The sequence below is a fragment of the Urocampus carinirostris genome, chromosome 17 (assembly GCF_059441175.1).
Source record: "Urocampus carinirostris isolate Australia breed hairy pipefish chromosome 17, RoL_Ucar_1.0, whole genome shotgun sequence".
In the NCBI taxonomy this organism is placed as follows: domain Eukaryota; kingdom Metazoa; phylum Chordata; class Actinopteri; order Syngnathiformes; family Syngnathidae; genus Urocampus; species Urocampus carinirostris.
Genome location: NC_142365.1, coordinates 4776725 through 4804629, shown reverse-complemented (window position 1 = coordinate 4804629; position 27905 = coordinate 4776725). Strand labels below are relative to the sequence as shown.

At 41.2% G+C, this 27905-nt stretch overlaps 1 protein-coding gene and 1 long non-coding RNA gene across 2 annotated transcripts in view; one reads left to right on the top strand and one right to left on the bottom strand.

Moving 5' to 3' along the window:
* The window catches only part of LOC148349004 (uncharacterized), a 42567-nt gene extending 41531 nt beyond the window's left edge, over positions 1–1036 (bottom strand). The window contains exon 1 of the long non-coding RNA XR_015847226.1: positions 890–1036. This is a non-coding gene — a long non-coding RNA (uncharacterized LOC148349004). The remainder of the gene's footprint in view (positions 1–889) is intronic.
* LOC148349003 (moesin a) lies at positions 206–27192 on the top strand. The gene is made up of 13 exons (XM_088320751.1): positions 206–859; positions 14255–14338; positions 14447–14542; positions 14613–14887; positions 14980–15063; positions 16708–16854; positions 17838–17934; positions 18017–18180; positions 20548–20678; positions 20750–20910; positions 20982–21074; positions 22504–22734; positions 26632–27192. Exons 1-13 carry the CDS (start codon positions 848–850, stop codon positions 26794–26796), a joined length of 1740 nt encoding a protein of 579 aa, XP_088176877.1. The 5' UTR covers positions 206–847; the 3' UTR covers positions 26797–27192.
* The last annotated feature ends 713 nt before the right edge of the window (positions 27193–27905 follow it).

Here is a 27905-nt window from a genome sequence, read left to right as displayed (position 1 = left end):
ATAGATCTTATTTTGTGGAAGAATTCTACTCGAACACAGTGGAATGTTTTTAGAAAACCCTCGCTACGGTGGCCCCCATGTTAATGGAGTTGAAGACCCCTGGTTTGAAGCCATCTTGGCTAATTAATTAAGCCAGGTGCCTTCGGGCCTTGTTGTCATGGTTACCAGAATCACGCACACCTGAATTCATTAATTTACAAAAGGCCGGAAACAAAATGGAGGCGCTAAATTCAGGAAGAAAGACGTTATATGTATTTTTTTATCTCGAGAGAAATACAAAATGTTAAAAGTATAAACACTGTAGCCTATAATAACTAATACAGACAGTAGTGTAACTTAACTTTCCAACAGTGAGCGACTTGGGGAGTGTTTTCTTACTTTTGAACGACTCTTAAATGGAATATTAAAAAAAGAGAGAGACTCCGCCATGATGATGATGATGATGATGATGCGGAGGCAGCAGGCGGAGTCTGCGGGCTCCAGCGGCGTCTGCTAAACCGACCCAGCCCAAAGCGAGCTTCCCTCTCTTCTTTCTGTCTGGCTACTGCCCTGTCATCGGCCTGGGTGTGGTTACAGAGTCCGGGTACCGTTAGCAGGAAACCGCGTCCATTTTTCGGGGGAAGACGAAAACTCAAATCGAGAGTGATAGTTTAACAGAGGAGTGTAGTTTTTTTCCTTTTTGTATTGGCGTCGAGATTTTTTGGACAGGAAGGCGTTGTTCTAATGGGAAAAAGTTTCCTGGCGGGTTCCACAACTGCTCGTTTGTTCTCTTAGTTTGACCAGAGTTTTGAGTTTTTTCTTTGGGTTTTTTTCTCGCCTCAACAGAACCGGACGAACAAACGCCAAGATGCCGAAAACGGTAAGTGGAATATACAGTGACTACTCTTACCGTGTGAACGTTATTCTTATCAGACAGAACCGCGCGTCGACGTTGGTCCGCCTTTAACGTGCGTTAATTCGATTTAAGAAGATAAATGTTCGTTTTTAAACGCTCTTTGTCAAATTTCACGCTACGACACAATACTTTCCGTTAGGGGAGTGCGCGTGCGCATTCCCGCCCCCCGCTTGAAACGAGCGCCCGAAATCTCGTCTCGCGTCTTCCAGTCCACTTTGAATCCGAATTACTTTTATCGCGTCTCCACCGCGAATGGAAACGGTTCCCAACACATTCCGGGGTGGCTTTGTACTTCGAGACTGCCCTCCGGTTCCCCCTCTACGGTAGCCATGGAAGCTTGTGTTTCCGGAGGCCTCCTCAACTCTAACGGGAGGCCAGCTAGCGGGGGGAAAAGCAGAGATTGGAGCTGTCAAGACGGTCCAGTCGTCTCCTTGTTTAGACCTGGTTCTCCAGTTTCAACTGCAAAGAAATCCCCTTTTAGTATTATTATTTCCTTTTAGCAACCCGTTTTCAGAGCGGCATAGTTTGGAACAATGAAGAGGAGCCACCTCTTTGTTGGGGGTGCGCACACACTCTTTGTTTAATAATTCCAACTGCAAACAGGACTGTCTAGTAAAATGCAGAATATTGCGCTAAAGTTATTCAATTTTCTGCCATGCAATTGAAGGAAAACTCCAATTCTGGATTTATGAAATAGTGCTAGTCTTTTATTGTTTTGATATTGCTGTTGATGGCAAAAACTATCCCATCTCAAATGATATGTCATGTTTATTTGTATAGCCCTTAATCACAAAGAGTCTCAAAGGGCTGCACAGACCACAGATTATTGCAAACCACAGACTATTATGACACCATCCCCTGATCATAACCTACATAAGGGCAATGAAAAACTCAAAACCTCAGCATAAGGAAATGAAGAAACCTTGAGAAGGGACAGTGTCAAAGGGCTGCACAGACCACAGATTATTGCAAACCAGACTATTATGACACCATCCCCTGATCTATATGCTACACCAGGGCAAGGGGAAAAACTCAAAAACCTTAAGTCAAGTCATGTTTATTTGTTTGGCCCTTAATCACAAAGAGTCTCAAAGGGCTGCACAGACCCCAAACTATTGCAAACCATAGACTATTACACCATCCCCTGATCTAAAACCTACATGAGGGCAAGGAAACACTCAAAAACCTCAACATGAGGAAAATGAAGAAACCTTGAGAAGGGACCGCACATGAGGTCATCAACCTTCCAGGATGACCAGGCTGCAATGGATGTAGCGTTAACAAACTGTACATAGATATTGTCAACATGAAATGTAGGTTATTTATATGCTATAGAATAGAAGTGTTTTTTAAGCCTAGATTTAAACGGTTCCACTGAGGTTGCAGATCGAATCTCAGGAAGAAGAGCATTCCACAGCACTGGGTCCCGAATGGAGAATATTTTCAGTTCACTGTTACAGAAAATAACTTTATGAAAGTATTCGAATATTCTGAGACAGCACTGTATCGCAATTCCTCCATTGACAAGTCCCATTTCGATATTTGCATCATAAATAATAATGAGCCACATGTCCCACTGTAATCTACTCATCAGAACATAAAATTAATATCAAAATTGTTGTATTTTATTGTACTATTTGAACTACAGTTTACAAATCCAAGCTTTTACAGCCTACTAGTATACTTTTTTCATGATATCCAAGTACTGGACCCTGTGGAACACCACAGGTAACACTAAAGGGCTCAGATGTCATTTCACCATATTTAACACAGTGCGTCCTATCTGAGAGGTAGGATCTGAACCATGAGAGGACGCTTCCTGAGAGACCAATCCATTTTTCCAACCGTTCTAGTAAGATATTATGGTCCACAGTGTCAAAGGCAGCACTAATGGTCCAGCAGCAGCAAGAGTGATGAAGCGCCGGAGTCCATTGCCAGTAGATTATTGGTTACCTTAATCAGTGCTGTCTCAGTAGAGTGGTTAGTCCTGAATCCTGATTGCATAGATTCAAAAAGATTGTTCTCGGACATAAAATCCGCTGCTGTGCTTTGCTTATTGCAAACTTTGGTTTGCAATAATCTGTGGTCTGTGCACCCCTTTGAGACTCTTTGTGATTAGGGGCCAAACAAATAAACATGACTTGAGGTTTTTGAGTTTTCCCTTGCCCTCATGTAGGCTATAGATCACGGGAAGGTGTCATAATAGTCAGTAGTTTGCAATAGTTTGGGTTCTGTGCAGCCCTTTGAGACTCTTTGTGATTAAGGGCTATACAAATAAACATGACTTGACTTGCAAGTCTTTTTTTGTTTTGTTTTGTATTGTATTAATTTCACTGATTATAGTGATAAATCGAGTACCAAAATATCAGGAAAAAGTATCCTAATAGGTCGTAAGTCATAATCGGCAATAATAAAATACTTGAAATATTTCAATGGATTTGTAATAAATCCAGAATCACTCATAATTTTTTTTCTTAATTACACAAAAGAACTTTTTCACAAAAATTTAAACTACCTCCAACAGTCCTGTATAGCACATCTTTATAAACTATAGCTTAAGTAGTGTTCCGATGATTAGCCCACAGTGAAATAATAAATGTGACTTCTCATGTGTAGTGGTGCGAATAATATGAACCTGTGTTCTTGTGTTAGAATTGTGAGGTGATGGAAAAACGGTATAGAGGAAACCCAGGGTTACGTGCCTTTTTTAAGCGGCTGCCATATTGGATTACAACAAGAGATGCAAAACAAAAATCAATCCACATTTTTACGAATTTAGGTGGGGCTTCCGAGACGTGATACAGGGAAAAGTTGAATTAACAACAATATAGACTTTTATTTTATGAAAAACGACAAGTTGTCATCAGATAGCTGCAATTTAATCCCTGGATATCGTAAACTACTTACTAGAACTGAATGATGGCCGTTGATCCCAGTTGATTTGAGTTCTCTTGCCTAGCCACCAACAAACTAGTTTTATGAATCGAGGCTTTTATAAGATCGAAGCTCGTCGAGGGTGCAGATTAGGGCATGGTGTAATTGTGACCTGTGTAGTCCTTGAGACATTTAGTGATTAAGGGCTATACAAATAAATGTTACTTGACAATGTTTGGATCTTAAATTTCAGGTAAAATGCCAAGATCTGACAACTAAATTGTTGATTCTCATCAAATATGGGTCTACATTGTTTATCGCCTTAAACTTTTCCTAATATCCCGTCTTCAAAATCTATACAGCACACAGATCGATTGGAGGCTGCATTTTCCATTGGCGCTTGTAATCCAATATGGCAGCCGCTTAAAAAGTCACGTGACCCTCTGAAGCTTCTATTGTGGTTTTCAAATTGTGGTCCATGACATTTGCAATTCTAGTCCTGTGCCACATTTAGATAGATAGATACTCATAGATATTCATCCCCCGGTGGGAAATTCACACTTCCAGCAGTATCCTTGTGTTGAAAAGTAAAATAAGCAAATAAAAGAAATAGAATAGAAAAATACCCAATATAACGTGTTGATATAGAGTATTTAAATAGTGCTACGTAAATGTGGGGGTGGGGTTTAATGTGGTCTTTAATCCCCCGGGTGGAATTTAAGAGCCTCATGGCATGAGGAAGAAATTTACATGTTACTGAGGATAAGCGGTGCAGATAATGGATGGCTGGAGAACAGTGAATATTCACAATTTGATATTGCCTTACGTGATAAAAACCTAATAACTTTTGTGTTGGATGTGTAAAATCTGATCCGGAAGGATCTACACAAAGAGAATTCAGTATTCATTGTTGCTGCTTTTGAGCTCTTGGCATAAGGACTATTTTGAGAGTGGAAAGCATCTGCTTTTATTGTAAAAAAAATACATTTTTCGCATATTATCTGACACATTCTTGTCCCTAAATTGTATTTACTAAGTAAATCTGAAAATAATGTTTTAGAATCCAAGAGTTGAAATAAAAGCATTTAATTTTCAGATTCATCAATGTTTGAAAAAATAATAATTCAATCATTTTCTGCATTTCTCAAAGGCTCTGTACACATGATTTTATGCTTGCAATATTTCTAGCTAGAGGTAATGGATACAGACAGCGCACTTTTGAACATATTCCAATTCATTTGCGGAAATTTCTAGGTGAGTACCGGTAATTATTTAGAAATGCATATTTGCATAATAAATTCATTTGTATATAATCTTCGTGTCAGGTAAACCCCAGACACGACTGTTTTCAATTGTAACATTTACATTTCACATGCTACTCGTTGGTTACTCTCTACATACGGCAGGGTATTTATTTTGTTTAGAAAATAAGCTATTTACTGATATTTAAAGATGTATAGTATGTTTTAGGTAAAATATTATTCTGTCCCCGTGTGCCCTGCAATTGGCTGGCAACCAGTTCAGGGTGTCCCCTGCCCACTGCCCGATGATTGCTGGGATGGGCTCCAGCACCCCCGCGACCCTACTGAGGATAAGCGGTGTAGCTAATTATTCAACATTGTTTGTGCTGTAAGTATTCCAACTCTAAGCAGTGCTTCGCGTGTTTACCATGCATTTTTAAAGAAATATGTTTAGTCCGTTACCCAGGTAACGGTATGTTCCCATTGTCTGAGCAATGCAGCTAGGATACCGATAACCTCGACACTGTTGTCATGGTCCCCCGTTTGCTTTGACAAGCTGGGAGACGCTCAAAAAGAGCTTTTACAATGTTTACAAGCAATAAGGCCCTCTTGTTTTATGCTACTGTGTTGTTAAGTTGTCCCGCTTCAGTGTTCAAACGAGGGGACGTTGAAAAGGAACAATTATCTGGTCAAGAGGAAGGTCACTGGTCACAGATGATGGCAGGAAAAAACTGAGGAATAATGTTTTTTGGATGAAAAGTTTAGGATTTCGCAATGTCATCAAGTGTATTTCTGTTTAAGGTACCGTAAATTCCGGACTATAAGCCGCTACTTTTTCCCCTAACTTTCAACCCTGCGGCTTATTCAGCGATGCGGCCAATTTATGTCATTTTTCTAACGGCCGCTAGCGGCGCTCGAGTGTTTCTACCATTAACTGCCCTGTCAAAGCTATATTATTATTATTAAAGCTTTGAAAACTCTCTCGGTGTACCGTCTTTCGTTGTAAATATGTGTAACCCATGTATAATACGTATTTGCAACTGTATATTTTTGTAACGTATTTATTTGTATTTATTTTATACACTTATTCTGATATGTTTTGCACGTGTGAACGATAAATGAGGGGCGGAACAAACGCGGGGTGCCGAGTTGAAGTTGGGACCGCTAAAGGTGAGGGACAGACAAGGAAAGAAGAGGGGGTAAAAAGTTGGTTAAAGAAAAAGGAGTTGCGTGAGTAAATGTGTTCATCTGATATATTTTTCCCACCCTTACCTTTGGAAATATCCACTTTTTTCCTTGGATTACTTTCAACGAGACCCGGACTCTGCAGGTCTGCATCAAACCTTAAGTACCGGTATCATTTTCCGTTCATTTTGCCAGCTGTGATTTTTAGACTGTGGACTTTGATGAAGGACATTTAGTTTCAATCGCGGGACTTGAAGTCGGGTTTGGGTTAATTTTGTGTTTGTGTTACATGTTTAAATGTGGGCACATGTGGCTTATTTACAGGTGTGGCTTGTCTATGTACAAAATCGGTTTTCCTCTTAAAATGTGGTGGGTGCGGCTTATAATCAGGTGCACTCTATAGTCCGGAATTTACGGTAACTGTATTCGTAAGTTTTGATGCCTGTAAGGTGGTGAGACAATCTGATTCAGGATCAAAGATCAGTTTTTGCCAAGTGAAAATGTTATTTGGAGAAGTCTAAAGAGGCTAAGAAACTCCCAGAATTGCAGAAAGTTTGACTAGTGAGGATTATTCCAAAAGTTGTGCGTCCGCCATCCTCCTACTGGCAAGGACTTAAGTTTCTCAAGGAAGTCACGGTGTGACTCAAATGTTCTGCTCTTACATCAGTTCCTTTCTGGTAATTTCCTCGCCCGCAGCCTTATATGGACTTTCACATCACGGTCTAGCTGCTCTCTTCTCTGCTTCCCCTCCTCCTTGCCTACTCTTTACATGCTGTGCACTGCTCAAGCTCGCACTGAAGCCCTCTATCAACCTTCGATTTATCACGAGTTCCAGAGAAAAAAAAACTTTCCAATAAATTGATGACACATTTTAGCTGGAAATCAGTAGTCAAAGGGTCGTTCAGTGCATCAAACGGCACATACTGTCGAACATACCCGCGATACAAAATACTTCAGATATAAAGTTTGGGTATTACTTACCATTTCAATCGAAAGTCCACCACATGAGTGGCTTTCCTGCAACAGGGGCAAACATTAAGTGTGTGTGGCTATGGTGATTTGCTGAATGGAAAGACGTGGAGGTATGCTAGCAGCGGATTTAAGGAGGCCGTAGTGCGCATAGCAGAGCAGATTAGCAGTTTGTAGAGTTAGAGCTGGCGGAAAAAGTGAATGTTTTTTTGAGAAATAGTTGATATTATTTGTTTTTTTTTCCCCAACCTGGATTTGGTGTGACGATAACACTTCAGAAAGTAAGTAATTTTATGTTGTGTCATTCAGGTGTGCTAACTGGCTTTGTCCGGTCCATTATTTCCACGGGGTTTTCAGCTCCAATTAAATCGAGGTTGTCGAAAGATAAGAGCAAGCTTGAGATTTTGCCAAATGTTTGTACCGTTGGTTCTGCCCCAGAACCAATGACACTCCTCACAAACAAGTCTTGGTGAACAGGAGGTAGTTAGCGCAAACTGGCTTTGACGAATTGAGTGACGGAGAGGTTTAAATGGAGGGTAGAGTTCACAAATGTTAACTAAATACCCCCCAAAAGGGATTTCGGTCTTGCTAAGCGATGTCTAAGCAGATGGATGTGGACATGTATATTTACGGAACAATGGTCATGGGAAAGACCCCTCCTCACTTTGTCGAGAAAGCTCATCCTCCTTTTCATCCCTCCCTCTTCCTGTCGGCTAGCTTGCCCTCTTCAACTGGAGGGTTTCTTTAAACGTAACGCTCGGCTGCATCAAGCCCTCAGCTGTAAACACATCTGGACTTCAGACACACAACGGTACACACAGCCGCAGGGCGTCTGAAACTGAGGTGGGAGGTTTAACACTGCCTCATTCTGTGCAACACAGGCATCTTTATGAGTTGCTTAGCATGCCCAACACCAGGGGAGGGGAAACTAGCTCACCGAAAGCCGCAGTACTGTATGTTTTGGGGGTTTCTCTAGATCAAGATGGCTGATTTAGAATGACCGGGATGGATATGAAGTTCCCGCAGAGTTTTCTAATAAACTAATTTGTTGAAGTCGAGAAGATCAATCAGTAGTGTTTGTTGATATGTCAAAACCTACTTGAAGCCTGTCTGCCAGCCTGGTTAAAATCAATTCCTCTGCAGTAGTATATGATCATACCATGATATTGTAGTTCAGTCCCCCTATTTTGGCAAAAGCTGTCAAACAACGTCAAAAGACAAAACTCCATATTGGAAGCTACAGCTCTAAATCTCCAATTGAAAGATACAAACGTCTGTACACGCAATGGGCTGCAATCTAACTCGATATGAAAGTGAACTATTTACCATATAGATAGATACTTTATTCATCCCCGCAGGGAAATTCACATTTCCAGCAGCGTCCCTGCGCTGAGAACAATACAATAATAAAGCAAAAAGAATACAAGATACAAATACCCAATGTGACAAGCTAATACCCATTGTAGCGTGTTATATAGAGTATCTAGAGAGTGCTACACAGAATACATATTGCAATAAAATTCGGTAATATGCAATGTAGGGGGTGTGGTTTAATGTGGGCCTGTACTCTGCCGGGTGGAGTTAAAGAGCCTCATGGCATGAGGAAGAAAAGATCTCTTCAGTCTGTCCGTGGTACAAGACAGTGACAGCAGTCTGTCGCTGAAGCTGCTCTTCTGTCTGGAGATAATGCCGTGTAGTGGATGCGATGGATTGTCCATGATTGACCGCAGCTTTTTCAGTGCCCGTCTCTCAGCTAATTCATATTCACTAATTTGCAAAAGATTAGTTACCCAAAAAAAGGAAAAGGACAATATAAAATGGGCAGATGCTATTGGTACAATGCACCATCCAACGATTAAAAAAAATAAAACAATTACGAAGCTTGTGCTCTCTAGTGCTGCTGACGAACCACACTTGGCACGCATATTACCAATTACTGCCAACAATTATTTAGTGAGTGAGCAAGCGGGCAACCTGGTGACCTAGCGTGTAGAGTTGACAAGAGTAGCTAGCAATAGCAGCTTGCAAGGAAAGTTGGCGGGGGGAGACAAACTTTATACTCTAGCATATAAGCGTCAGTCCAACCTTTGGGTCTGCCATGAGCTATGACTACTTGGAAAAGAATAATACATGATTCAAATTAAAAGTAGTTTTCGTAACAATAGTTCACAACTCAAATACCGTATATTCTGGACGATGAGGCGCATCCAAACACTTTAAATGGGCCAGAAATTTGAAATTGGCGTTGCAACTTGGATCGAACCAGATAGCAATGGCAAGAAAACTGGATACCAACCGCCAGGGCTGATAGAGACATGGCTAATTGTTCACAATTTCATCACATTATTTTTAGTCATGGTACCAGATCTGTTGGAGTAGAAAGAATAGTTGTTTCCCTTTTTCTCGGATCAAAGTAAGAATTTTGAATGAGTGTTGCCATTTCATGTGTTGTCTGTATCCCTAGTGGTCTAGTGCAGTGTTTTTCAATCTTTTTTGAGCCAGGGCATTTTTTTTTTTACATTGGAAAAATTTTGCGGCACACCACTAACCAAAAATTTTATAAAATGACACTGAATAGTATATTTAATTAAAATATAATTAATAAAATACCCCCTGTTTTTACAGAACAGACACTTGACAATTACATCATTGCAGAAAATGATTCATAAATGTTTTATAATATTTTAAAAAGTGACATTGGATAATTTATCACGGCACACCTGATGATCTCTCACAGCACACTAGTGTATCGCGGCATAGTGGTTGAGAGTGACTGGTCTAGTGGACCAGGCACACTCTACACGCGATCCAGGTTCGACTCCCGTTTTGTCCAATGTTAATGCAATTGTGATCAGTGATATCTTATGACCAATCAATCCGCAAATATGTCACTTTTCATTTATTGTGTAACACTAGCCTTTACTGTAATTTTAAATCCATGCACCTAATATTCCAGTGCACTTTCTGTGTGAAATATCACAAAAGACTAATGGGGAGTCTGCCATACAATCCGGTGCGCCTTATAGTGAGGAAAATATGGTGGTTAAAACATTAAACTTAACTAGAATGACAGAGTTGTGTGTCTGATCCCAATTTAAAAGACGTCATTGATCAAAGCAAAATACTGCGTGACCCTTGTATGGTATCAAGGTTGCAGACCAGTTGAGTCAGCCAGTGTAGATTGTGCCGTTGCCTGGGGGAAAACGATGAGGTCAAACGCGCAAAAATAGGGCACGTGGGCCGAGAGGGCGCTGGTGAACGCGCTAAGAATAGTGCATGGCGACACACCCTAACACAAGTAGCCCGTGTAGCCGCATGCTTCCCTATTCATTCTCGCTCAGGAAACCAACCGCCTTTTCAAAACGCTTCTCATTGTCCCTGTTAGAATTCGGTTCTTCAACTTTTTTACTGCACTCGGTCTGACCTGCAACTTAACAGGAAGTGACAGAGGAGCGAGTGTCCCGAGCTGTAAATGAGCTTCTGCTGACATGAATGGAAAAGAACGCGGCGCTTGTCAGCCCCTGCTAGTGCCAAATAATGCGTGCCTTTGTTGTTGAGGGCAGGCCAGGGCCTCAGCCTGAACAGTTATTTCCCAACAGGCATGTGTGCTGCTTTTTTTTCATCTCCACGAGGGTGGAGAAATGACAAACTGCGACACACTCACTGATTCTAGAGTACCGTATTTTTCGCACTATAAGGCGCACCGGGTTATAGGGCGCACCCCCCAAAAATAGTTTTTGGTCCTATATTTTCCATACATAAGGCGCACCGGATTATAAGGCGCTACAATGGGAACGTGGACAAAACAGTCAGATAGTTCAGTCAAACTTATTACCCCCTTATCATTCCAAAAGCTTGCAAAGAAGCAAATACGTGTCTCAGACATGTACGGAAACAGTGTCTGTACGATGTCACCAATCACTCAAATGCATCGTTCCAAATATCATTCGGAAGGTTAAAGTCTTGGGATTCAAGAAATGTCAAACATTTCTTAGTTTCCATTTTATTTTTTGCTGGCAACTGTGTGGACAGCAAAGTAATAATTTTATTGTGCAGGGAAACGGGGTTCTTTTCTGTGCATATGACAATAAACACTTTGAATTGAATTTAGTTTAAAAATAGACTCATCACAGAAACATCAAGATCGTTCTAAAACAAGATACCGAGAAAATATAAAGTCGCATAGCTCACCTAAGTTTACTTGCAGCCATCACGTTCAATAAGGATACGTAACCATGGTCTTCTTACAACCGTGAGTGTAATAAATCCAGGAGAGTAAAATATTTACAAATACAGAATAATAAAAAATGTTTTCTCTATGCTGTAGTGCAACCCAACGTGGGATTCACGTTAATCTTTTTCGGCCAATTGCAGGCTTTGTTTCGCCCCTTTAGCCTATGCGAGCCTGTAAATGATAAAAAGGATCCGCCCCCTTTACCTCCGAATAACTTTAGCCATTAGTGACTGATTCAAATGATGATTGACACATTGGTTAGGAAATGAAACGCCGGTATATTAATCCCAGCATACACCGCGGACGACTTCGCCTCTGGGGGAAAATCCAGTCGGCGGCTGCTTGCCTTAGTTGCGAGACTTTGCGACTTAATATTGATCCATATATAAGGCGCACTGTATTATAAGGCGCACGGTCAGCTTTTGAAAAAAATAAAGGCTTTTAGATGCGCCTTATAGTGCGGAAAATACGGTAGATGTAATATTGTATGACCTCAGCAAATGGACACGGCTTAGTTTAATGTCGCATCACTGTTGCAAAAGCATGAGGGTCTTCACTTGACCAGGGTGGTCATTATACATTCCGCAATCCTGACTCATATCTAATGTGAGTTCAGTGCATTCTTGACTTGAACAGGAAGTTCCCCGGTGGTGACAAAGTAAATGCAATGGGTGTATAAGTATGTTCTTGGCAGACCGCATAGCTGCGAGCCGACGGCTCGATGCATGACAGGAAGTAGGCTGCTCTCGTAAGGTCGAACCGGCGAAAGGGCTCGCCACCGGAGGATGTGGTTACTTCCTGTAGATAAGTTCCATACTGAGACCAACCAGTCGGGCACATGGACTTTTATTGAGTCATGGGCTGGAAAAAAATGCTCAGGAATAAATGGTAAATGGTCTGTATTTATATAGCACTTTTCAAGTCAATGAATATCTCCCAAAGTGCTTTACAATGTGCTTCACACACACACTCACACACCAATAGCGGCCACGCAAGGCGGCAACTTGCGTATTGGGGCATTAGGGATTCAGTGTCTTGCCCATGGAGGAGCCGGGAATCGAAACTGCGATCTCCTGATCCCAAGACGAGCGTTCTACCTCCTGAGCTAATAGTCATCTGCCATTTTCTTTTACAATATTCAATTTTATTTTTATTTGAAGTGGCATAAAATAATCCATATCAGTCACTAAGGTTGTCAATTTTTCGTTCTGTTGACAGAAAATGATGCTCAGGTTAAGATCAATTCTGGCTCCGCTTGGCTTCATGTGACTAAACTCAGAACACAATTGCGGAGCTGCCAAGATAAAAATGTCTATTTCAGAATGGATCAAGAACATTTTCAGATTTCTACTAAAAATATCCTTGTAGCATTTCGATAGATGGATACTTTATTCATCCCTGTAGGGAAATAGTGCTACGGAAAATGCACACTGTAATAAGAATAGGGTAATATGCAAATGTGAGGGTGGGGTTTAATGTGAGCTTTTACTCCCCGGGTGGAGTTAAAGAGCCTCATGGCATGAGGAAGAAATGATCTCAGTCTGTCTGTGGAACAAGACTGTGACAGTAGTCTGTCGCTGAAGCTGCTCTTCTGTCTGGAGATGATGTTGTGTAGTGGATGTGATGAATTGTCCATGATTGACCAAAGCTTGTTCAGTGCATTTAGGATACATGTGTCAAATCCAAGGTCTGGGGGCCAGAATTGGCCAGCCAAATCTGTTTGTCGCCTGCGAGAGCAGAGTGTCTGATTATCCTAAAAAATACTCGAGTTCTTTGACCAAAAGCTACATTTACCACAATGCTTGTCGACTATGATGCCCCGAGAGTGACTGTTCAGCACCACTGATTCCACGTCAATGCCAAATAAATTTTATTTTCATATATTTAGTTGATAATATATAGGTGTAGCAACATGATGCTACTCAACTTCAATGCTAATATATTTTTGTGGTGAGGCACTATATTAAACAGTAGTTACACTTATTTTACATACCAATTAAATTTGGTGACCATTATGAGTTACATCAGGCCCTATTGAGGGCAGCCATTATGTTGATATGGCTCATGGTTGAAGATGCTCTGGCAATTTATTGAACTACCCTTTGTATTTGCGCTCGTCTTGGGATCAAGAGGTCGCAGGTTCGATTCCTGGCTCCTCCATGTTATATGTCGAAGTGTCCTTGGGCAAGACACTGAACCTCCTAATGCCCTCGTAAGCAGGTAGTAGCCTTGCATGGCTGACGCTGCTATCGGTTAGTTGGTGTGTAAAAGGGAAAAGTGTGAAGCACATTGTAAAGCGCTTTGGGAGGTATTCATTGACTTGAAAAGCGCTATAGAAATTCAGACAGTGTACATTTGCAATTAAACCAAGAACACCATCGAGAGGATTTGCTTAGTTTTCAGAGAAACTGTGCATTTAGTAATTTGCTATAAACTGGCTTAGTAACCCATGGAAATTGTTAGTATTTGGCAGCTCTGCATTTGATTTATAGTCTAGTTACTTGTAAAATTCCTGATAAAAATGGTTCATTTTACGGAATATGAAAATTGGTGCAACATTACTATTTTTTTTCTAAAGAAAGTGTAAATTACACTTGTCTGGAGGGTGACTTCTGTTTGGTCATTATTTATATTTTCCCTCTCCTGTTATTGAAATAATTTTCAGTTGACTTCATCCACTGGAATTTCAAATCAACCAATGAATGCCTTTTTATTGAAGCTTGATTGCCAAACGAGTTTGTTGAACTGATTTTTAAAAAAAATTCAACTTTGATTTATGTTTTGAAATTAGCACTTGAGTCCATGTGATCGCCAATTTTGCATTGTTCATTCATGTCTTTCGTTCTGGCTTTTCAGATTAGTGTGAGAGTCACCACAATGGATGCGGAACTGGAGTTTGCCATTCAGCCTACAACAACAGGAAAGCAACTCTTTGACCAGGTACAACACACAAATACTAACTTCTAACGACATTTCAAACGATGTGCTATCACGCAAAAACAATTTAGTGCATTGTATATGTTATAACCGCGTGCATATTTTTTTAAGGTGGTCAAGACCATTGGGCTTCGTGAGGTTTGGTACTTTGGACTCCAGTACCAAGATACCAAGGGTTTATCAACATGGCTCAAACTGAATAAGAAGGTAATCACACAACTGATTTCCCTCACTATTGAACACCTTCATGACCCTTCAGTCTACGTTCTATTTCCAGGTGACGGCCCAAGATGTGCGGAAGGAAAGCCCGCTGCTATTTAAGTTCCGCGCCAAGTTCTTTCCTGAGGATGTGTCCGAGGAGTTGATCCAGGATGCCACCCAGCGGCTGTTTTTCCTGCAGGTGAAGGAAGGAATCCTCAACGACGATATCTACTGCCCTCCCGAGACGGCCGTCCTCCTGGCTTCCTACGCAGTGCAAGCCAAGTATGCTGACTACAACAAGGAGGTCCACACACCGGGCTATCTGTCCAACGAACATCTGCTCCCTCAGAGGTGATTATGACAGCACTATTTCGACTACCGAGACGGTGGTCATCTGGATTTGCATCGGCCTTTGCATGACTTTTGACCGCTGGTGTTGGCAGAGTTCTTGACCAGCACAAACTCAGCAAGGACCAGTGGGAGGAGAGGATTCAAGTATGGCATGAAGAGCACAAGGGGATGATGAGGTAATCACTGTTCCTCCTATCTCACCCATATGAGATAAGACCTTCTCATTATAAGGGTTACCCGTTTTTTTTTTGCACACTTGAAACGCTGTCCTTTGTTTACCTCTCCCTTTTTTAAATATAACACTGGCAGGGGGCCAGAGGTCATGACACTTCTCATGACTAGATTCTTCTTGGAGTTGTCTTAACCTAGCACTGGGGTCTCCAACGTGGTGGTAACCGGTAGACCCTAATACCACCTGAGTAGCCCACAGACTGGTTCTGAAAATGTATCATTGGTGACCTTGTTTTTGTAAGAATTATTTTTCTAAATGGCACGATGGTTAGTGGTGGATCCATACAAAAGTTATAGCCCTCCACACTAATTCGTAACCAAAAAGTAGATCTCTGCTTCATAACAGTAGGCGACCACTGAACCTAGCGTATGCCTTATATCAGAAATGAAAAGCAACACATGGGGCGGTGGTAGCTCAGGAGGTAAGTGCTCGTCTTGGGATCGAGAGGTTCGATTCCTGGCTCTTGTCTGAAAAATGCACGTACTTGCACGCACATCATAAATGAGCTGACTGAGGCTGTATTAATGACACAAGCCAGGGGATGGCTGCAGAGAGCAGCAAAGTTCCAAATTATGTACAGCTCCTTTAAAGCCCCAATGTGTAAAATTTGACCACTAAATGGCACTGTTGGCTAAAGCGAACGAAAACCAGTTACACATCAAGCAACAAGACAGCAGAGCACTCGTCTTGGGATCAAGAGGTTACAAGTTCTATTCCCGGCTCCACTGTGTCGAAGTGTCCTTGGGCAAGACACTGAAACCCTAGTGCCCCAGATAAGAAGGTTGCCTTGCATGTCTGGAACCGCTATCGATGTGTGTGTGTGTGTGTGTGTGTGTGTGTGTGTGTGTGTGTGAATGGGTAAGTGTGAAGCACATTGTAAAGTGCTTTGGGAGGTCTTCATTGACTTGAAAAGCGCTATATAAATACAGACCATAGAACACATTTAATAAAAGAAAAATTCCATGGACAGATAGACAAATCACTTGACACATATAGAGCGGTCATAGTTTTTTGTCCATTCCTGAATGGTCCAGATAATTCCTAATGCTGCTTTAGAATAATTCTGTTAAAGGCCATTCAAATCTATAAGAGATTTCTAAATAGCTGCAGTAATTAAGTTTAAAAACTTAACCCAAATTTGAGCAGACTTGCAACAATGTCAAGCATTTACAAGCACTTCGCCCGAAATCCAAGCATTTTTCTCATCCTTGAAAACACATTAAAATTGAAGAATTTGCAAGGATTTCAAGTGCTAAATAGCAGTGAACTTGTTTTGAATTTACATTGGAAGTCAACAGAAGCAATTTCCATTTCTCCTAATTACAGAAACCACAATGAAGTCATCCTGATAGTTAGAGATCTTATTAAGTCAATTACAGTGTGCAGTATCCGTCGATGGGTACTGTTCTCCTCGTGATTGCTAAATGCTAAATTTAACTATGTGCTGTTGATTTTATAAGATTTTATAAAACTACCTGGAGGAACTCTCTGAATGACAGTGTTTGGAAAGTTTTAGGTTGTGCAAAGTGGTCGAATATGTTAACCCTTCATTTATTGATGCCAAAAACATATTTACTTGTTTTTACAGAGAGGAGTCCATGATGGAGTATTTGAAGATTGCCCAAGACCTGGAGATGTACGGAGTCAACTATTTCAGCATCAAAAATAAGAAGGGAACAGAGTTGTGGCTAGGAGTGGACGCTCTGGGACTCAACATTTATGAACAGAATGATAAGTAAGTGTACACAAGGCAAAGGAGGGCGGTTTTATTTATTCAGTGCATTTCTTAAACAAGGAGCTGGTACGGGATCGGCATACCAGGTCGATGAACCAGAACTCAAGGGGCAATGCACTTCTCATACTTAGAATATATTAAGACATTTAAAACTGTTTTCTTAAAGCATTTGTACTTCATGCTAAAGTCACTTCTGTTTAAAGTTGATTCTATGTATATTTTTTGCCCTGTGGTGAGGGGGCCCTCTCCTCGTGAGAGGTAAGAGAATTCTCCCACCGTGGTCCGCTGCGTGTCGTAAGAGACGACTAAAGTAGAGGGAGCGAGGGGACTGGGGATCCTCTCCTCTCTATCTCTACTCCCTAAGAGACAGCAAGGCAAAGAAAGAGGGGCGGGAGACCGAAAGGTCTCGCAAACCCTAGTTATAGGGTCACTAAATGTGAGAGGATGTGGAAGTAAAGTGACTGAGTGGAAGAAAGAGGATGTTTGGACGCGTTCTAAGGGATGGGCAGGGCACCTGTATGATGCGGCAGGGGTAAACCAGCGAAAGCTGTCGGGCCCTGCTGTTGAACAGAGGAGTGTGTTGTGTCAATCTGACCTGGCCGCTTTCTCGTGTCCCGTTTCATCTGGAGGGACGAAAGCATGACCAACTTAGGTGCCGAGGTGCCTAACTTGTTTGGGTATTTGGGCATTTGGGTTGGCCATGGTCCAAAAATGTTTGTGTTTTTTGCTCTTTTTTTCCCTTTTTTATTTTCGTTGTTATTGTATGCGTTTGTATTGCTGTCGGTCATCCCTCTTGAGGGATATGACCAAGGTAGATAGATAGAATGTATGTTTTGAACTCTGGGCTCTACTAATTGGAACCCAGCTTGGTATATTTTTAATAGTTGTTGATTGTATTCAGGACCTAAATCATTGTCGTTAATGTGAAACCTTTTTCCAAATTTGAGGTTTGGGTCCACTAATGAAGCTTGTGTGTTTCGCAGAATGACGCCCAAAATTGGTTTCCCTTGGAGTGAAATCAGGAATATTTCCTTCAACGACAAGAAATTTGTCATCAAACCAATTGACAAGAAAGCTCCAGTATGTTGACATTTTTTAAGAAAAGACGTCTTTCCCTTTAATTTACTGTAGCTGTCACTAATGTGTGTCCTTCTTTTTGAAGGACTTTGTGTTCTATGCTCCGAGGCTGCGTATCAACAAGCGCATTCTGTCACTGTGCATGGGCAACCACGAGCTATACATGCGCCGCCGCAAGCCCGACACCATTGAAGTACAGCAGATGAAGGCCCAGGCTCGGGAGGAGAAGAATCTAAAGAAGATGGAACGGTAACAAGAAATGCCCCCATGTAGAAACGTATATACAGTCGGATACAAAAGTTTGGGCACCCCTGATCATTTTCAAGATTTTCCTTTACAAATCATTGGTTGTTCGGAACAGCATCTCCATTTAGATACGGTGGAACCTCGGTTCTCGACAATAATCCGTTCCATTTCTTTGTACGAAATACGATTTGTACGATCACCAAAGTCGTTTTTTCCCATTAAAAGTAATGTAAAACTGTTTTAATCCGTTCCAACACCCTAAATGTTTACCACGAAAGTAAACATGAAGCTAATCGTACGTTCGCGTTAGCGTAATCTTCCGTACGAAAGATTACGCTAACATGAACGTGTAAAAATAAAAAAATTAGGTCGTTTACACGTCATTTAGCACCCGGGTCTCCACAACAAGTGGTGAGCAGTTAAAGGATAAAGAAAAGAATTATGAGTCGGATTTCTTGGCGGTTGTCTGCAGAAGCCATGCTGTATTCCTGAAAGAAGGGAAACTCGCACACCTTCTTCATATTTTGCTATTATTTCTTTCTTAAATGCAATATTTGTAGGCACTACTCCTCTTTTTTCACCTGTAGCAACTTTGCTGCTTGCACCAACCTTCTTCCGAGGCATAATTAGGAGTTAAAACACTCCCTTAACCGCTTTTGAAAAACGAAAGCAGAGAAGGAGTGCGCGTTGCCGTGACAACAGTTCTTTACGAGGGGTGGGGGCAATCTACACTCGTACGCCGCTCAGCATCGCCCCTAGCGTACCGGTGTTCGAACTCCGATTTTTTTGAACGAAAAGCGAAGCAAGAATTTCTCGGAATTTTTGGTCGAGAACCGATTTGTTCGAACTGAGAGGCGTTCGAAAACCGAGGTTCCACTGTATATCATAAAGCAGACAAACACAGTGATATCTGAGAAGTGAAATGAAGTTCATAGGATTTACAGAAAGTGTGCAATAATTACTTGAACAGAAGTAAGCAGATGCATAAATGTGGGCACCCTTGTTGTTTTATTGATCTGGATACCTTTTAGTACTAATTATTGGAACACAAAATTTGTTTGCTCATTGACCCTTGACCTACATACACAGGCGAAGCCAATCATAAAGGGTATTTAAGGCAGCCATTTGCAAGTTGTTCTCCTCTTTGCATCTTCTCTGAAGAGTGGCAACATGGGAGCCTCAGAACAACTGTCAAATGACCCGAATACAAAGATTGGTCACCATGATGGTTTAGGAGACGGATACAAAAAGCTAGCTCGGCAATTTCAGCTGTCAGTTTCCACTGTGAGGTTCATAGTGAGGAAATGGAAGTCCTCAGGCACGGTTCTAGTTAAGGCCGAGAGTGGCAGGCCAAGAAAAATCTCAGATAAGCAGAGGCAAAGGTTGGTGAGAGCAGTCAAACTCAACCCACAGACCAGCTCCAAAGACCTACAACATGATCTTGCTGCAGATGGTGTCACTGCCCATCGTTCAACTATTAAGCGCACTTTGCACAAGGAGATGCGGTATGGGAGAGTAATGCGGCAGAAGCCTTTTCTGCGCACATGCCACAAACAGTCGCTTGAGGTATGCTAAAGCAAATTTGGACAAGCCAGCTTCATTTTGGAATATGGTGCTCTGGACTGATGAAACTAAAATGGAGTCGTTTGGACATAACAAGGGGCGGTATGCTTGGCGAAAGAACAACACAGCATTCCAAGACAAACACTTTCTACCCACAGTGAAATTTTTTGGTGGTTCTATCATGCTGTGTGGCCAGTGCAGGTACTGGCGATCTTGTTAAAGTTGAAGGTCGCATGGATTCCAGTCACTATCAGCAGATTCTTGCGAACAATGTTCTAGAATCGGTGACAAAGCTGAAGTTGCGCCGGGGCTGGATACTTCGACAAGACAACGACCCCAAACACTGCTCAAATTTTACTAAAGCATGCAGAGGAACAAGTACAATGTTCTGGAATGGCTATCTCAGTCTCCAGGCCTGAATATTATTGAAAATCTGTGGTGTGATTTAAAGCGGACTGTCCATGCTCGGAAATTATCAAACCTGACTGAAATGGAGATGTTTTGTAAAGAAGAATGGTAAAAAATACCTTCAACCAGAATCCAGACCTTCATTGGAAGCTATAGAAAGCGTTTAGAGGCTGTTATTTCTGCAAAAGGGGATCTACTAAAATCTTGAAAATGATCAGGGTGCACAAACTTTTGCATACGACTGTAAATAGGGCTCCAAGTTTAGTTCACAGAAAGCATGCAAACAAAAATCTTAAAACCACAAGAACAGGCTTTCCTTTTAATGAATTTTCATCAACTTATAATTACTGTGTTAATATCTCATTTAATGCGCTGTCCATTGATTCCTAAATGCATTAGAGCTCTTCTGGATAACGAAAAGAGGAAAAGAGAAGCTGCGGAAAAGGAAAAGGAGAAGATAGAAAAGGAAAAAGAGGAATTAATGGAGCGATTAAGGCAAATTGAGGAGCAGACCAAAAAGGCCCAGCAAGGTGAGTGTCGCGGGCCACAGTGTCGGGGAAGTTGTCCCGGAGTGATTTTCATCTTCAGCCATTGTGCACAGAGCTGGAGGAGCAAACCCTGAGGGCTTTGGAGTTGGAGTTGGAGAGGAAGCGAGCTCAAGAGGAGGCCGAGCGCTTGGAGGCGGACCTTAAAGGCGCGGAGGACGCAAAGATGGCACTCTTGCAGCAGTCGGAGAACCAGATGAAGAACCAAGAGCACTTGGTCAGTGAGAAGAAGTCCGTTCGATCTGTGGAGTTTGGTGATGTGCAACTCAAAGAAGGGTGTTGTTTTAGGCCACTGAGTTAGCCGAGCTGACCTCAAAGATTTCCCTCTTGGAGGATTCCAAGAAGAAGAAGGAAGAGGAAGCCGAGCAATGGCAAGAGAAGGTAGGCTACTATGTCTATGTATAATTTTGTTGATTTTCTTTTAAAAACAGTCACTTCTTATCCTACTGTGAATTTTCAACACTTAGCGTATTTTACGGACTATTTGGCGCACCCAAAAAGGCCAAAATTTCGGTGAGCATTTAAATGTGGACAAAATTGGAAATGTGTTACCACATTTGTGCATTTATTGAACAGTCGGGGATCAAACCGAGTAGAAATGGTTAGGGCACTGGATCCCCAACACCAGGTCGCAATGGGAATCGAACCCGGATCACAGTTAGGGGAGTCCCAGAGCCTAACCTCTACACCAGTGTTTTCCAACCAGTGTGCCGTGAGACCTTGTCTAGTGTGCCGCTGGAATTTTCCCAATTTTAACTTTCCAAAAAATCAGGCCATTATTCAGTATTTTTGCTATATTTAGACGAGGAACTGTAATAGTCATCCATATCAGTAGGTGGCAGTAGATTTTTATATACTAATTATCTGCTCTTGAGGTATCACAGTACATTTGATCACTTAATTTAACAAAGCGGTTTAAGATTGCACTGTAAAAAAATAAAAACATAAATAAAGCACATCATTCTTTTTTATTTGAAGTATTATTTTTTTTCTTTTTATATACTAATTATCTGGTTATGAGGTCGTACAGTGAAATATTTGACATAACTTTATTTTCAAACATTTTTGATGGACAGTCTACCTCGGAACTTTTTTAGAAATAAAATTGTACCTTGGTTCAAAAAGGCTTGACAAACACTGCTCTAGACCACTAGGGACACAGATGAGGCATCAGGTCTTGTCTCATTATTTCTTTTTAGTCACAGTACCAGATGTGTTAAGAGTAGAGCGAACTTTGTTTCACCTTTTCTCAGCTCAAATTAAGCCTTGTAAGTGACAAATGGTTTGAATACATGTGGCCATGCAAATATTTATATATTTCAGGGCGACCAAATTACTTCCCACAATGCTGTTCTCTTCAGTACAGAATCTTGTGCGCTTTGTAATGACTTTGAGTTCGCTGTACCTCGGTTCAGTTGATCTCTGACGGTATTCTCACGGCCCGGGCCGATTATAATCCACAATTTGGTACTTTGACCAAAAATTGTGATGATGAGATAAGACCCAACGCCGGTGGACTTCACGCTGTGATCCGGGTTCAATTTCTGTTGCATCTAATTTGATGCAATTGTGATCAGTATTATATTGAGACTGATCAATTGATGCGTATATGGCACTTTTTTATCTGTTGTGCAACCCTAGCTTTTTCTATGAATTTAAGTCAGTCCTTCTTATAGTGTGTTGCGCCTTTTGGATAGAGAGTATGAGAAAAAAAAATACCAAAAAATACAATTTTGGGGGTGTGTGCGCATTCTCATCCGGAGCGCCTTTTATAGTGCGGAAAATACGTTAATCGTTCTCCTTGCCTCAGGCCACGATGGTGCAGCAGGACCTGGAGAAGACCAAAGAAGAGCTGAAAAACAAAGTGATGGCGGCCCACGTCCAGGAGCCCCTCAACACGGAGAACGAGCACGACGAGAACGACGAGAGCAGCGCCGAGGCCAGCGCCGAGTTCGCCTCCGCCGTCACCTACAAGGACCGCAGCGAGGAGGAGCGCATGACCGAGGCCGAGAAGAACGAGCGTTTGCAGAAACATTTACTGGTGAGTCTGATGATGCGTACCTTTTGCATGAGGAAATCTCCCACCACTGTGCGGCGCTCTCAAATAATCCTTATATTTTCCCCGTTTTAGATTTAATACATGATCAAAACGATTTTCCCACGCTTTTGCTGTGGTGAGCTTCAGTAGCTTTGAAATTTCTTGGCTTTTAGCATTCCTTTTTGTTGACTCACGTTCAGGTCAGGGGTTGCCACGTAGTCCCCTAAAACCACCCGAGTAGCCTGCGGACTGGTTTTGAAAATATATCATAGGGCATTGTGATTTTCTACTATATGTGATTTCTAAGTGGCATGATGTTTTAATGACAAACTGGTAATAACATTGTAATAACGTTTTTGTTTTAAAAATACATGTCAATCTGGTAGCCTTTCACGCTTATTAGTAACAAAAAGTAGCTCTTTGATTCAAAAGGATTGGAGACCCCTGGTCTAAAATATATGATCGGAGTATAGGGTTGCTGATAATATATGAATCAATTATTTTTGGGGGATTAATCGATACATCGGATTTCTTAAAGACATTTTTAATATACCCCACTTTATTTAAATATTAGTTTTAGACCGATAGAAAAAAGGGCAAAAAACAACAGAATATTTTATAATATAAAAGAACAGAAACATTCAAGGGACTAAAAAAAGTAACTTGACCATAAAATACATATGCTATACACCTGCAAATATGTAAGATACTCTTTTCCCACCACCTTATCCAAAGATCATTTTATATTTGGACTTAAATATAACAAAAAAAGAGTGCAATACATTTTAATCTAGCCACAAAAAATGTAACCCACTTTCCAGAAATGTGTCAACAAGTTTGTTAATTTTGGTTGAATCTTTAAATTTGATAAACATTCCCAATATAAAATTGATATATAAAATGCCTCTTGTGTAGAGTTAAACATGTCATTATTATTTATCATTTTGCTTTATTTGATTTACTTATTTTCTTTTTTTACCCCTCTGTAGTTCTGCAGAACTTTCTGTTCCCTTAAACTAACTTTCTTTCATGAACAAACACTACAGAGTTGAAACTTTCATGCCAATTTTGTTTGTAATGTCACAATGTTCAATAGAAAAATATTTGTTAACGAGCTTGTCGCCCTCTGCCAGACCAAAGTGGTACTGCAACTCTCAGCGTCATTACTGAATTGCGTGCACTCATATTTGCATCGATTTAACACACTTAGTGGTTCATAAATCACGCGATACACCGAATCAATGATCTAATTAGTTGCCAACGCTTTTATCAATTGATATTAATAGATTTCATCGATTAGTTGTTGCAGCAAGCATTCCCTAAGTGGCTCCTAGCAGTTAGCTTTACTACAGGGGCACATAACAATTAGTACTAGCAACACAGACATGAAAGCTAACCAGTGACATTCTGTGAGCTTTGTGTCTGGTGAGGCAGTCAAATTTCCAGATATATTAACCTACATCTTAGCCATAGTTGGAAGCAAGCAAGCATTATATAAATTGTAGCATTGAAAAAAAAAATGAATGGAATGCCTTAATTTATAAATGAAGTATACACACTGCTCCTTTTTGAATAAAAGTATCAATGGATAGGTAATCCTCTATGAGAAATAATCCAATAATTACAGAATGGTTTGCTAATTCTATCGCTAACTCTTAGCCTAGATGGTAAGGCGCCCGCTTTGAGACTGGGAGGTCGGTGGTTCGCGCCCCGGCCGAGTCATTCCTAAGACTTAAAAAGTGGTCGGCGGCGCCCTCTGTTGGCTGCGGCTGCATCGGCTCGCTACAACGGGTCAGGTGCAATCGACATTTCGTTCTGTGTACATTGTTACACAGAATGACAATACAAGGAAATTATTATTATTATTATTGTTTGGGACTGAGGTGTGCGTCAACTCAAAATCCTTGGTCTCACTATCGCCCCCTGCCATTAGGCAAGATAATTGCACGCCCCACTTTGCATCTGCTCAGCACAGTAGTACGTTAACATACTGTTATTTGTAACGAAATGTGAAATTCAGCGATTTTGAATAAATGAAATCATAAATTGTGAAAAAACTGAATAAATATAACCATGTACTATATAATTTTATACTTCAGATTCAGATATACTTTATTGTCATTCTTGTACACGTGTACACAGAACGAAATGTCGATACATCTGACCCGCACAGTTTCCTTGAATGTACAGATATAAATGAAATGTATTGAGTTGGAGTATTGAAGTACTAATAATATACTAAATTGTTTTTCTATGATAACAAAATTGGCACCAATCAATACATTTATAAGGTAAATGATTAAAACCCAGTATGTCTCTCATGAACAAATCCAATGTGTGTTCCTATCCTGTATATATAATTGTAATGGCAAAATCATGGGCAGCTCCAGCCCTATTCAATAATAGGACTGATCTCAGCTGCAGCTGTCCTTGTACGGCAGCAGCATTTGACAAATGACCACAGGACAGCGCTGTCGCAGATTTCGTTCTTGGTCAAAGTCACCGGGTACTACAGAGTCCTTGACTAAATTATTACGGTCAATCAGAGAAACCTATCGTCTGCCCCTTCGTCACTAAAGCCACCGAGCAGCCCGGTTCATTACATGCTGTCCCGGCCCTTGGGCTGACTCCTGCTCCCACGATGGAATGCGGAGGCAGGAGCAATAAATCCCACTCGAATATCGCAAAGGTCACAGTAGACTGCAGTGTGCTGACATCATCAGGAAACAATAACCACATAGAGATGGAACCTGTTCATTCATTTTCTATAACGAGTTCCAATTAGTGTCGCTAACTCGGCCGGGTCAGGGTCGACCCCGGTTAACACGGGAGCAGTGTTCCCTCTAAGCTGCGCGTGTGCGCAATTGCGCACTGCTCGCACATTCTCAGCGCACAAGAAAATCTAGCCAGCGCACAAAAATGAGGGCTCAAAATTACTAATTAAGAAGCGACTTAAGTCAAAGTTACAATGCATGAAGGTAAAAATACACGGGTTCCCCCGACGTTGTGTTCTAAATGCGGTATTTTGAAGTCGAGTCGGAGTAGAACAAAGTTGAGTCAAGTTAGTAGAGTTTGTCGAGAACCGGCTCTTTCGGGTCCTAAACGGCTCTTCAGGTTGTTTTTGCTCCTTTAATCCCAACATGACTAAATATTATGTAAAAATGTGCACAAAATGACTTAAAGGAAGAGGGGAATGGAACAAAAAAGAAAAAAATACCAAAATGAAAAAGTAGTGAAAAGCTGAGAAAAAAAGAAAAGGAAGAGGAAAAAAAGGACAAATTTAGAAAAAAGCCAGAAAAAGAAATGTAAGAAAAAAAGTAAACAGAACAAAAAGAAATAAGTAACAGCTCGGAAAAAATAAAGACAATGAGATTTGTTTTAAAGGAATTTAAAAAGAAGTAGAAAAAAACACGAAAAAAAGAAAGAAAAAGTTTGTGTTGCATTCAAATAATTTCCAATTATATCAAGTGAATCTTGTTGCCAACATTGTACTTCCACTCAAAAATTTAAGTACAGTTCTGTATCTTGCAACCGACTCAATAAGCCCCCCAAAATGTTAATATTATGCGACAAAATATATCAGGTAATAAAAAGAAATGGATATCTTGTGAAAGAATTGTAAGAACAAACGACGTAAGTACATGAGTCAATTCATTCAAAAGAGAAAAATCATTTTGCATTGCCGGAAACTCAGCAAAATGTCACTTGATGTCAAGTTTTGGACATGTTTGATAATTCATTATCTTGCCACACTTGGGATTGCCGTTGCTCACTGTTGTTTCAAGCGTTGCTCACAGACTTTGTGTGAACGCTCAGACCCGTAAGGAAAATTACAGTGAACATTGCACGAGAATCGTCGCCGGGTTTGCTTCGCTGAACATGTGACCGCCGTCTTTCCAGGCCCTGAGCTCGGAGTTGGCCAACGCCCGAGACGAGACCAAGAAGACGGTCAACGACATGATCCACGCCGAGAACATGCGGGCGGGACGGGACAAGTACAAGACCCTCCGACAGATCCGATCGGGGAACACCAAGCAGCGCATCGACGAATTCGAATGTATGTGAAGCGGAGGTGTGCCTTCCCGACCGGTCGCTCCGCCTTTTTTGCGTCCTCCCCGATAAAATGGCCGCCAATCGCAACACGGCCGCACGATGTATAAACACGGATCCGCGAAATCGCATGCGCTACCGTTCCGAACCGAATTTAGGCAAGTCGCGGGGCTAATAAGGGACAGATTGTATTTTCTAAGCGCATTCCTCACTCCGAGAAGTGTCCGTAGCGTCTCCTTAACTCAACTAGTTCTGATTTCATCTCATTTCTCTCACGTTTGTATCGTGACTTCAAAATAAAAGACGGCCCGATGAAAATAAAGTCCCCGCTGTACACACGGAAACGGAATTTTCCCGTTCGAATCAATAACCCGATGGAAAGCTGTACTCTGTAAACATTGATTTTTGAGTTGATTTGGAGCGAAGGATTGAAGACGAGCGATTGCTTTTGGGATAGAGACTGAATTCAAGTGCCATAAGGAACCAGTTTAGTTTGTAGTGTTAAATTTGGATTCTTTGTTATGAGACCCATGCTGCTTATCAAGTATATCAAGGGGATAAGGGGAGGGGGGGGGGCGTTCAAATCTGGTTCAAAAACATCTTTACAAAGTTCTACAAAGTCATTTTGAAAATCACATCCCGGGAAAACCTTTCTGCGTTTCCATTTTTGTACCTTTAAACATGCACTGGAACATCACAGTATTGGAAATGAACCGAAAGCGTAGTATCTCCGTTCCTTACATTTGAATATACTGTATGTATTTAAGAAAATGATTTTTTTGGGTCATTTTATGATTTGGATTACTAGAAGACGCAGCCGTTCCGCCGAGGATATTTTTGTATCTTAGCATTTTGGAGATCAAACTATTGTAGCGGTCGCTGTAGTAAGGAACGAGCGACGCCCGGTTTCACGGATTTCACATTCCGCCAAACGTATCTGCCAGATCAATTGGACGTTTTCAAACCGTCGTCCCTCGGGTGTTGCTTGTTCCGTAGATTAGTCTTTGAAAGATGTATTAAAGTATTCTAGAAGTAGGCTTTTCTTTTTTTTATTCTATCTCGATGTCAGAATACAATTTTTACTTAGAAGCAACGGTATCACAGTATTTTTCTTTCTTTCACCG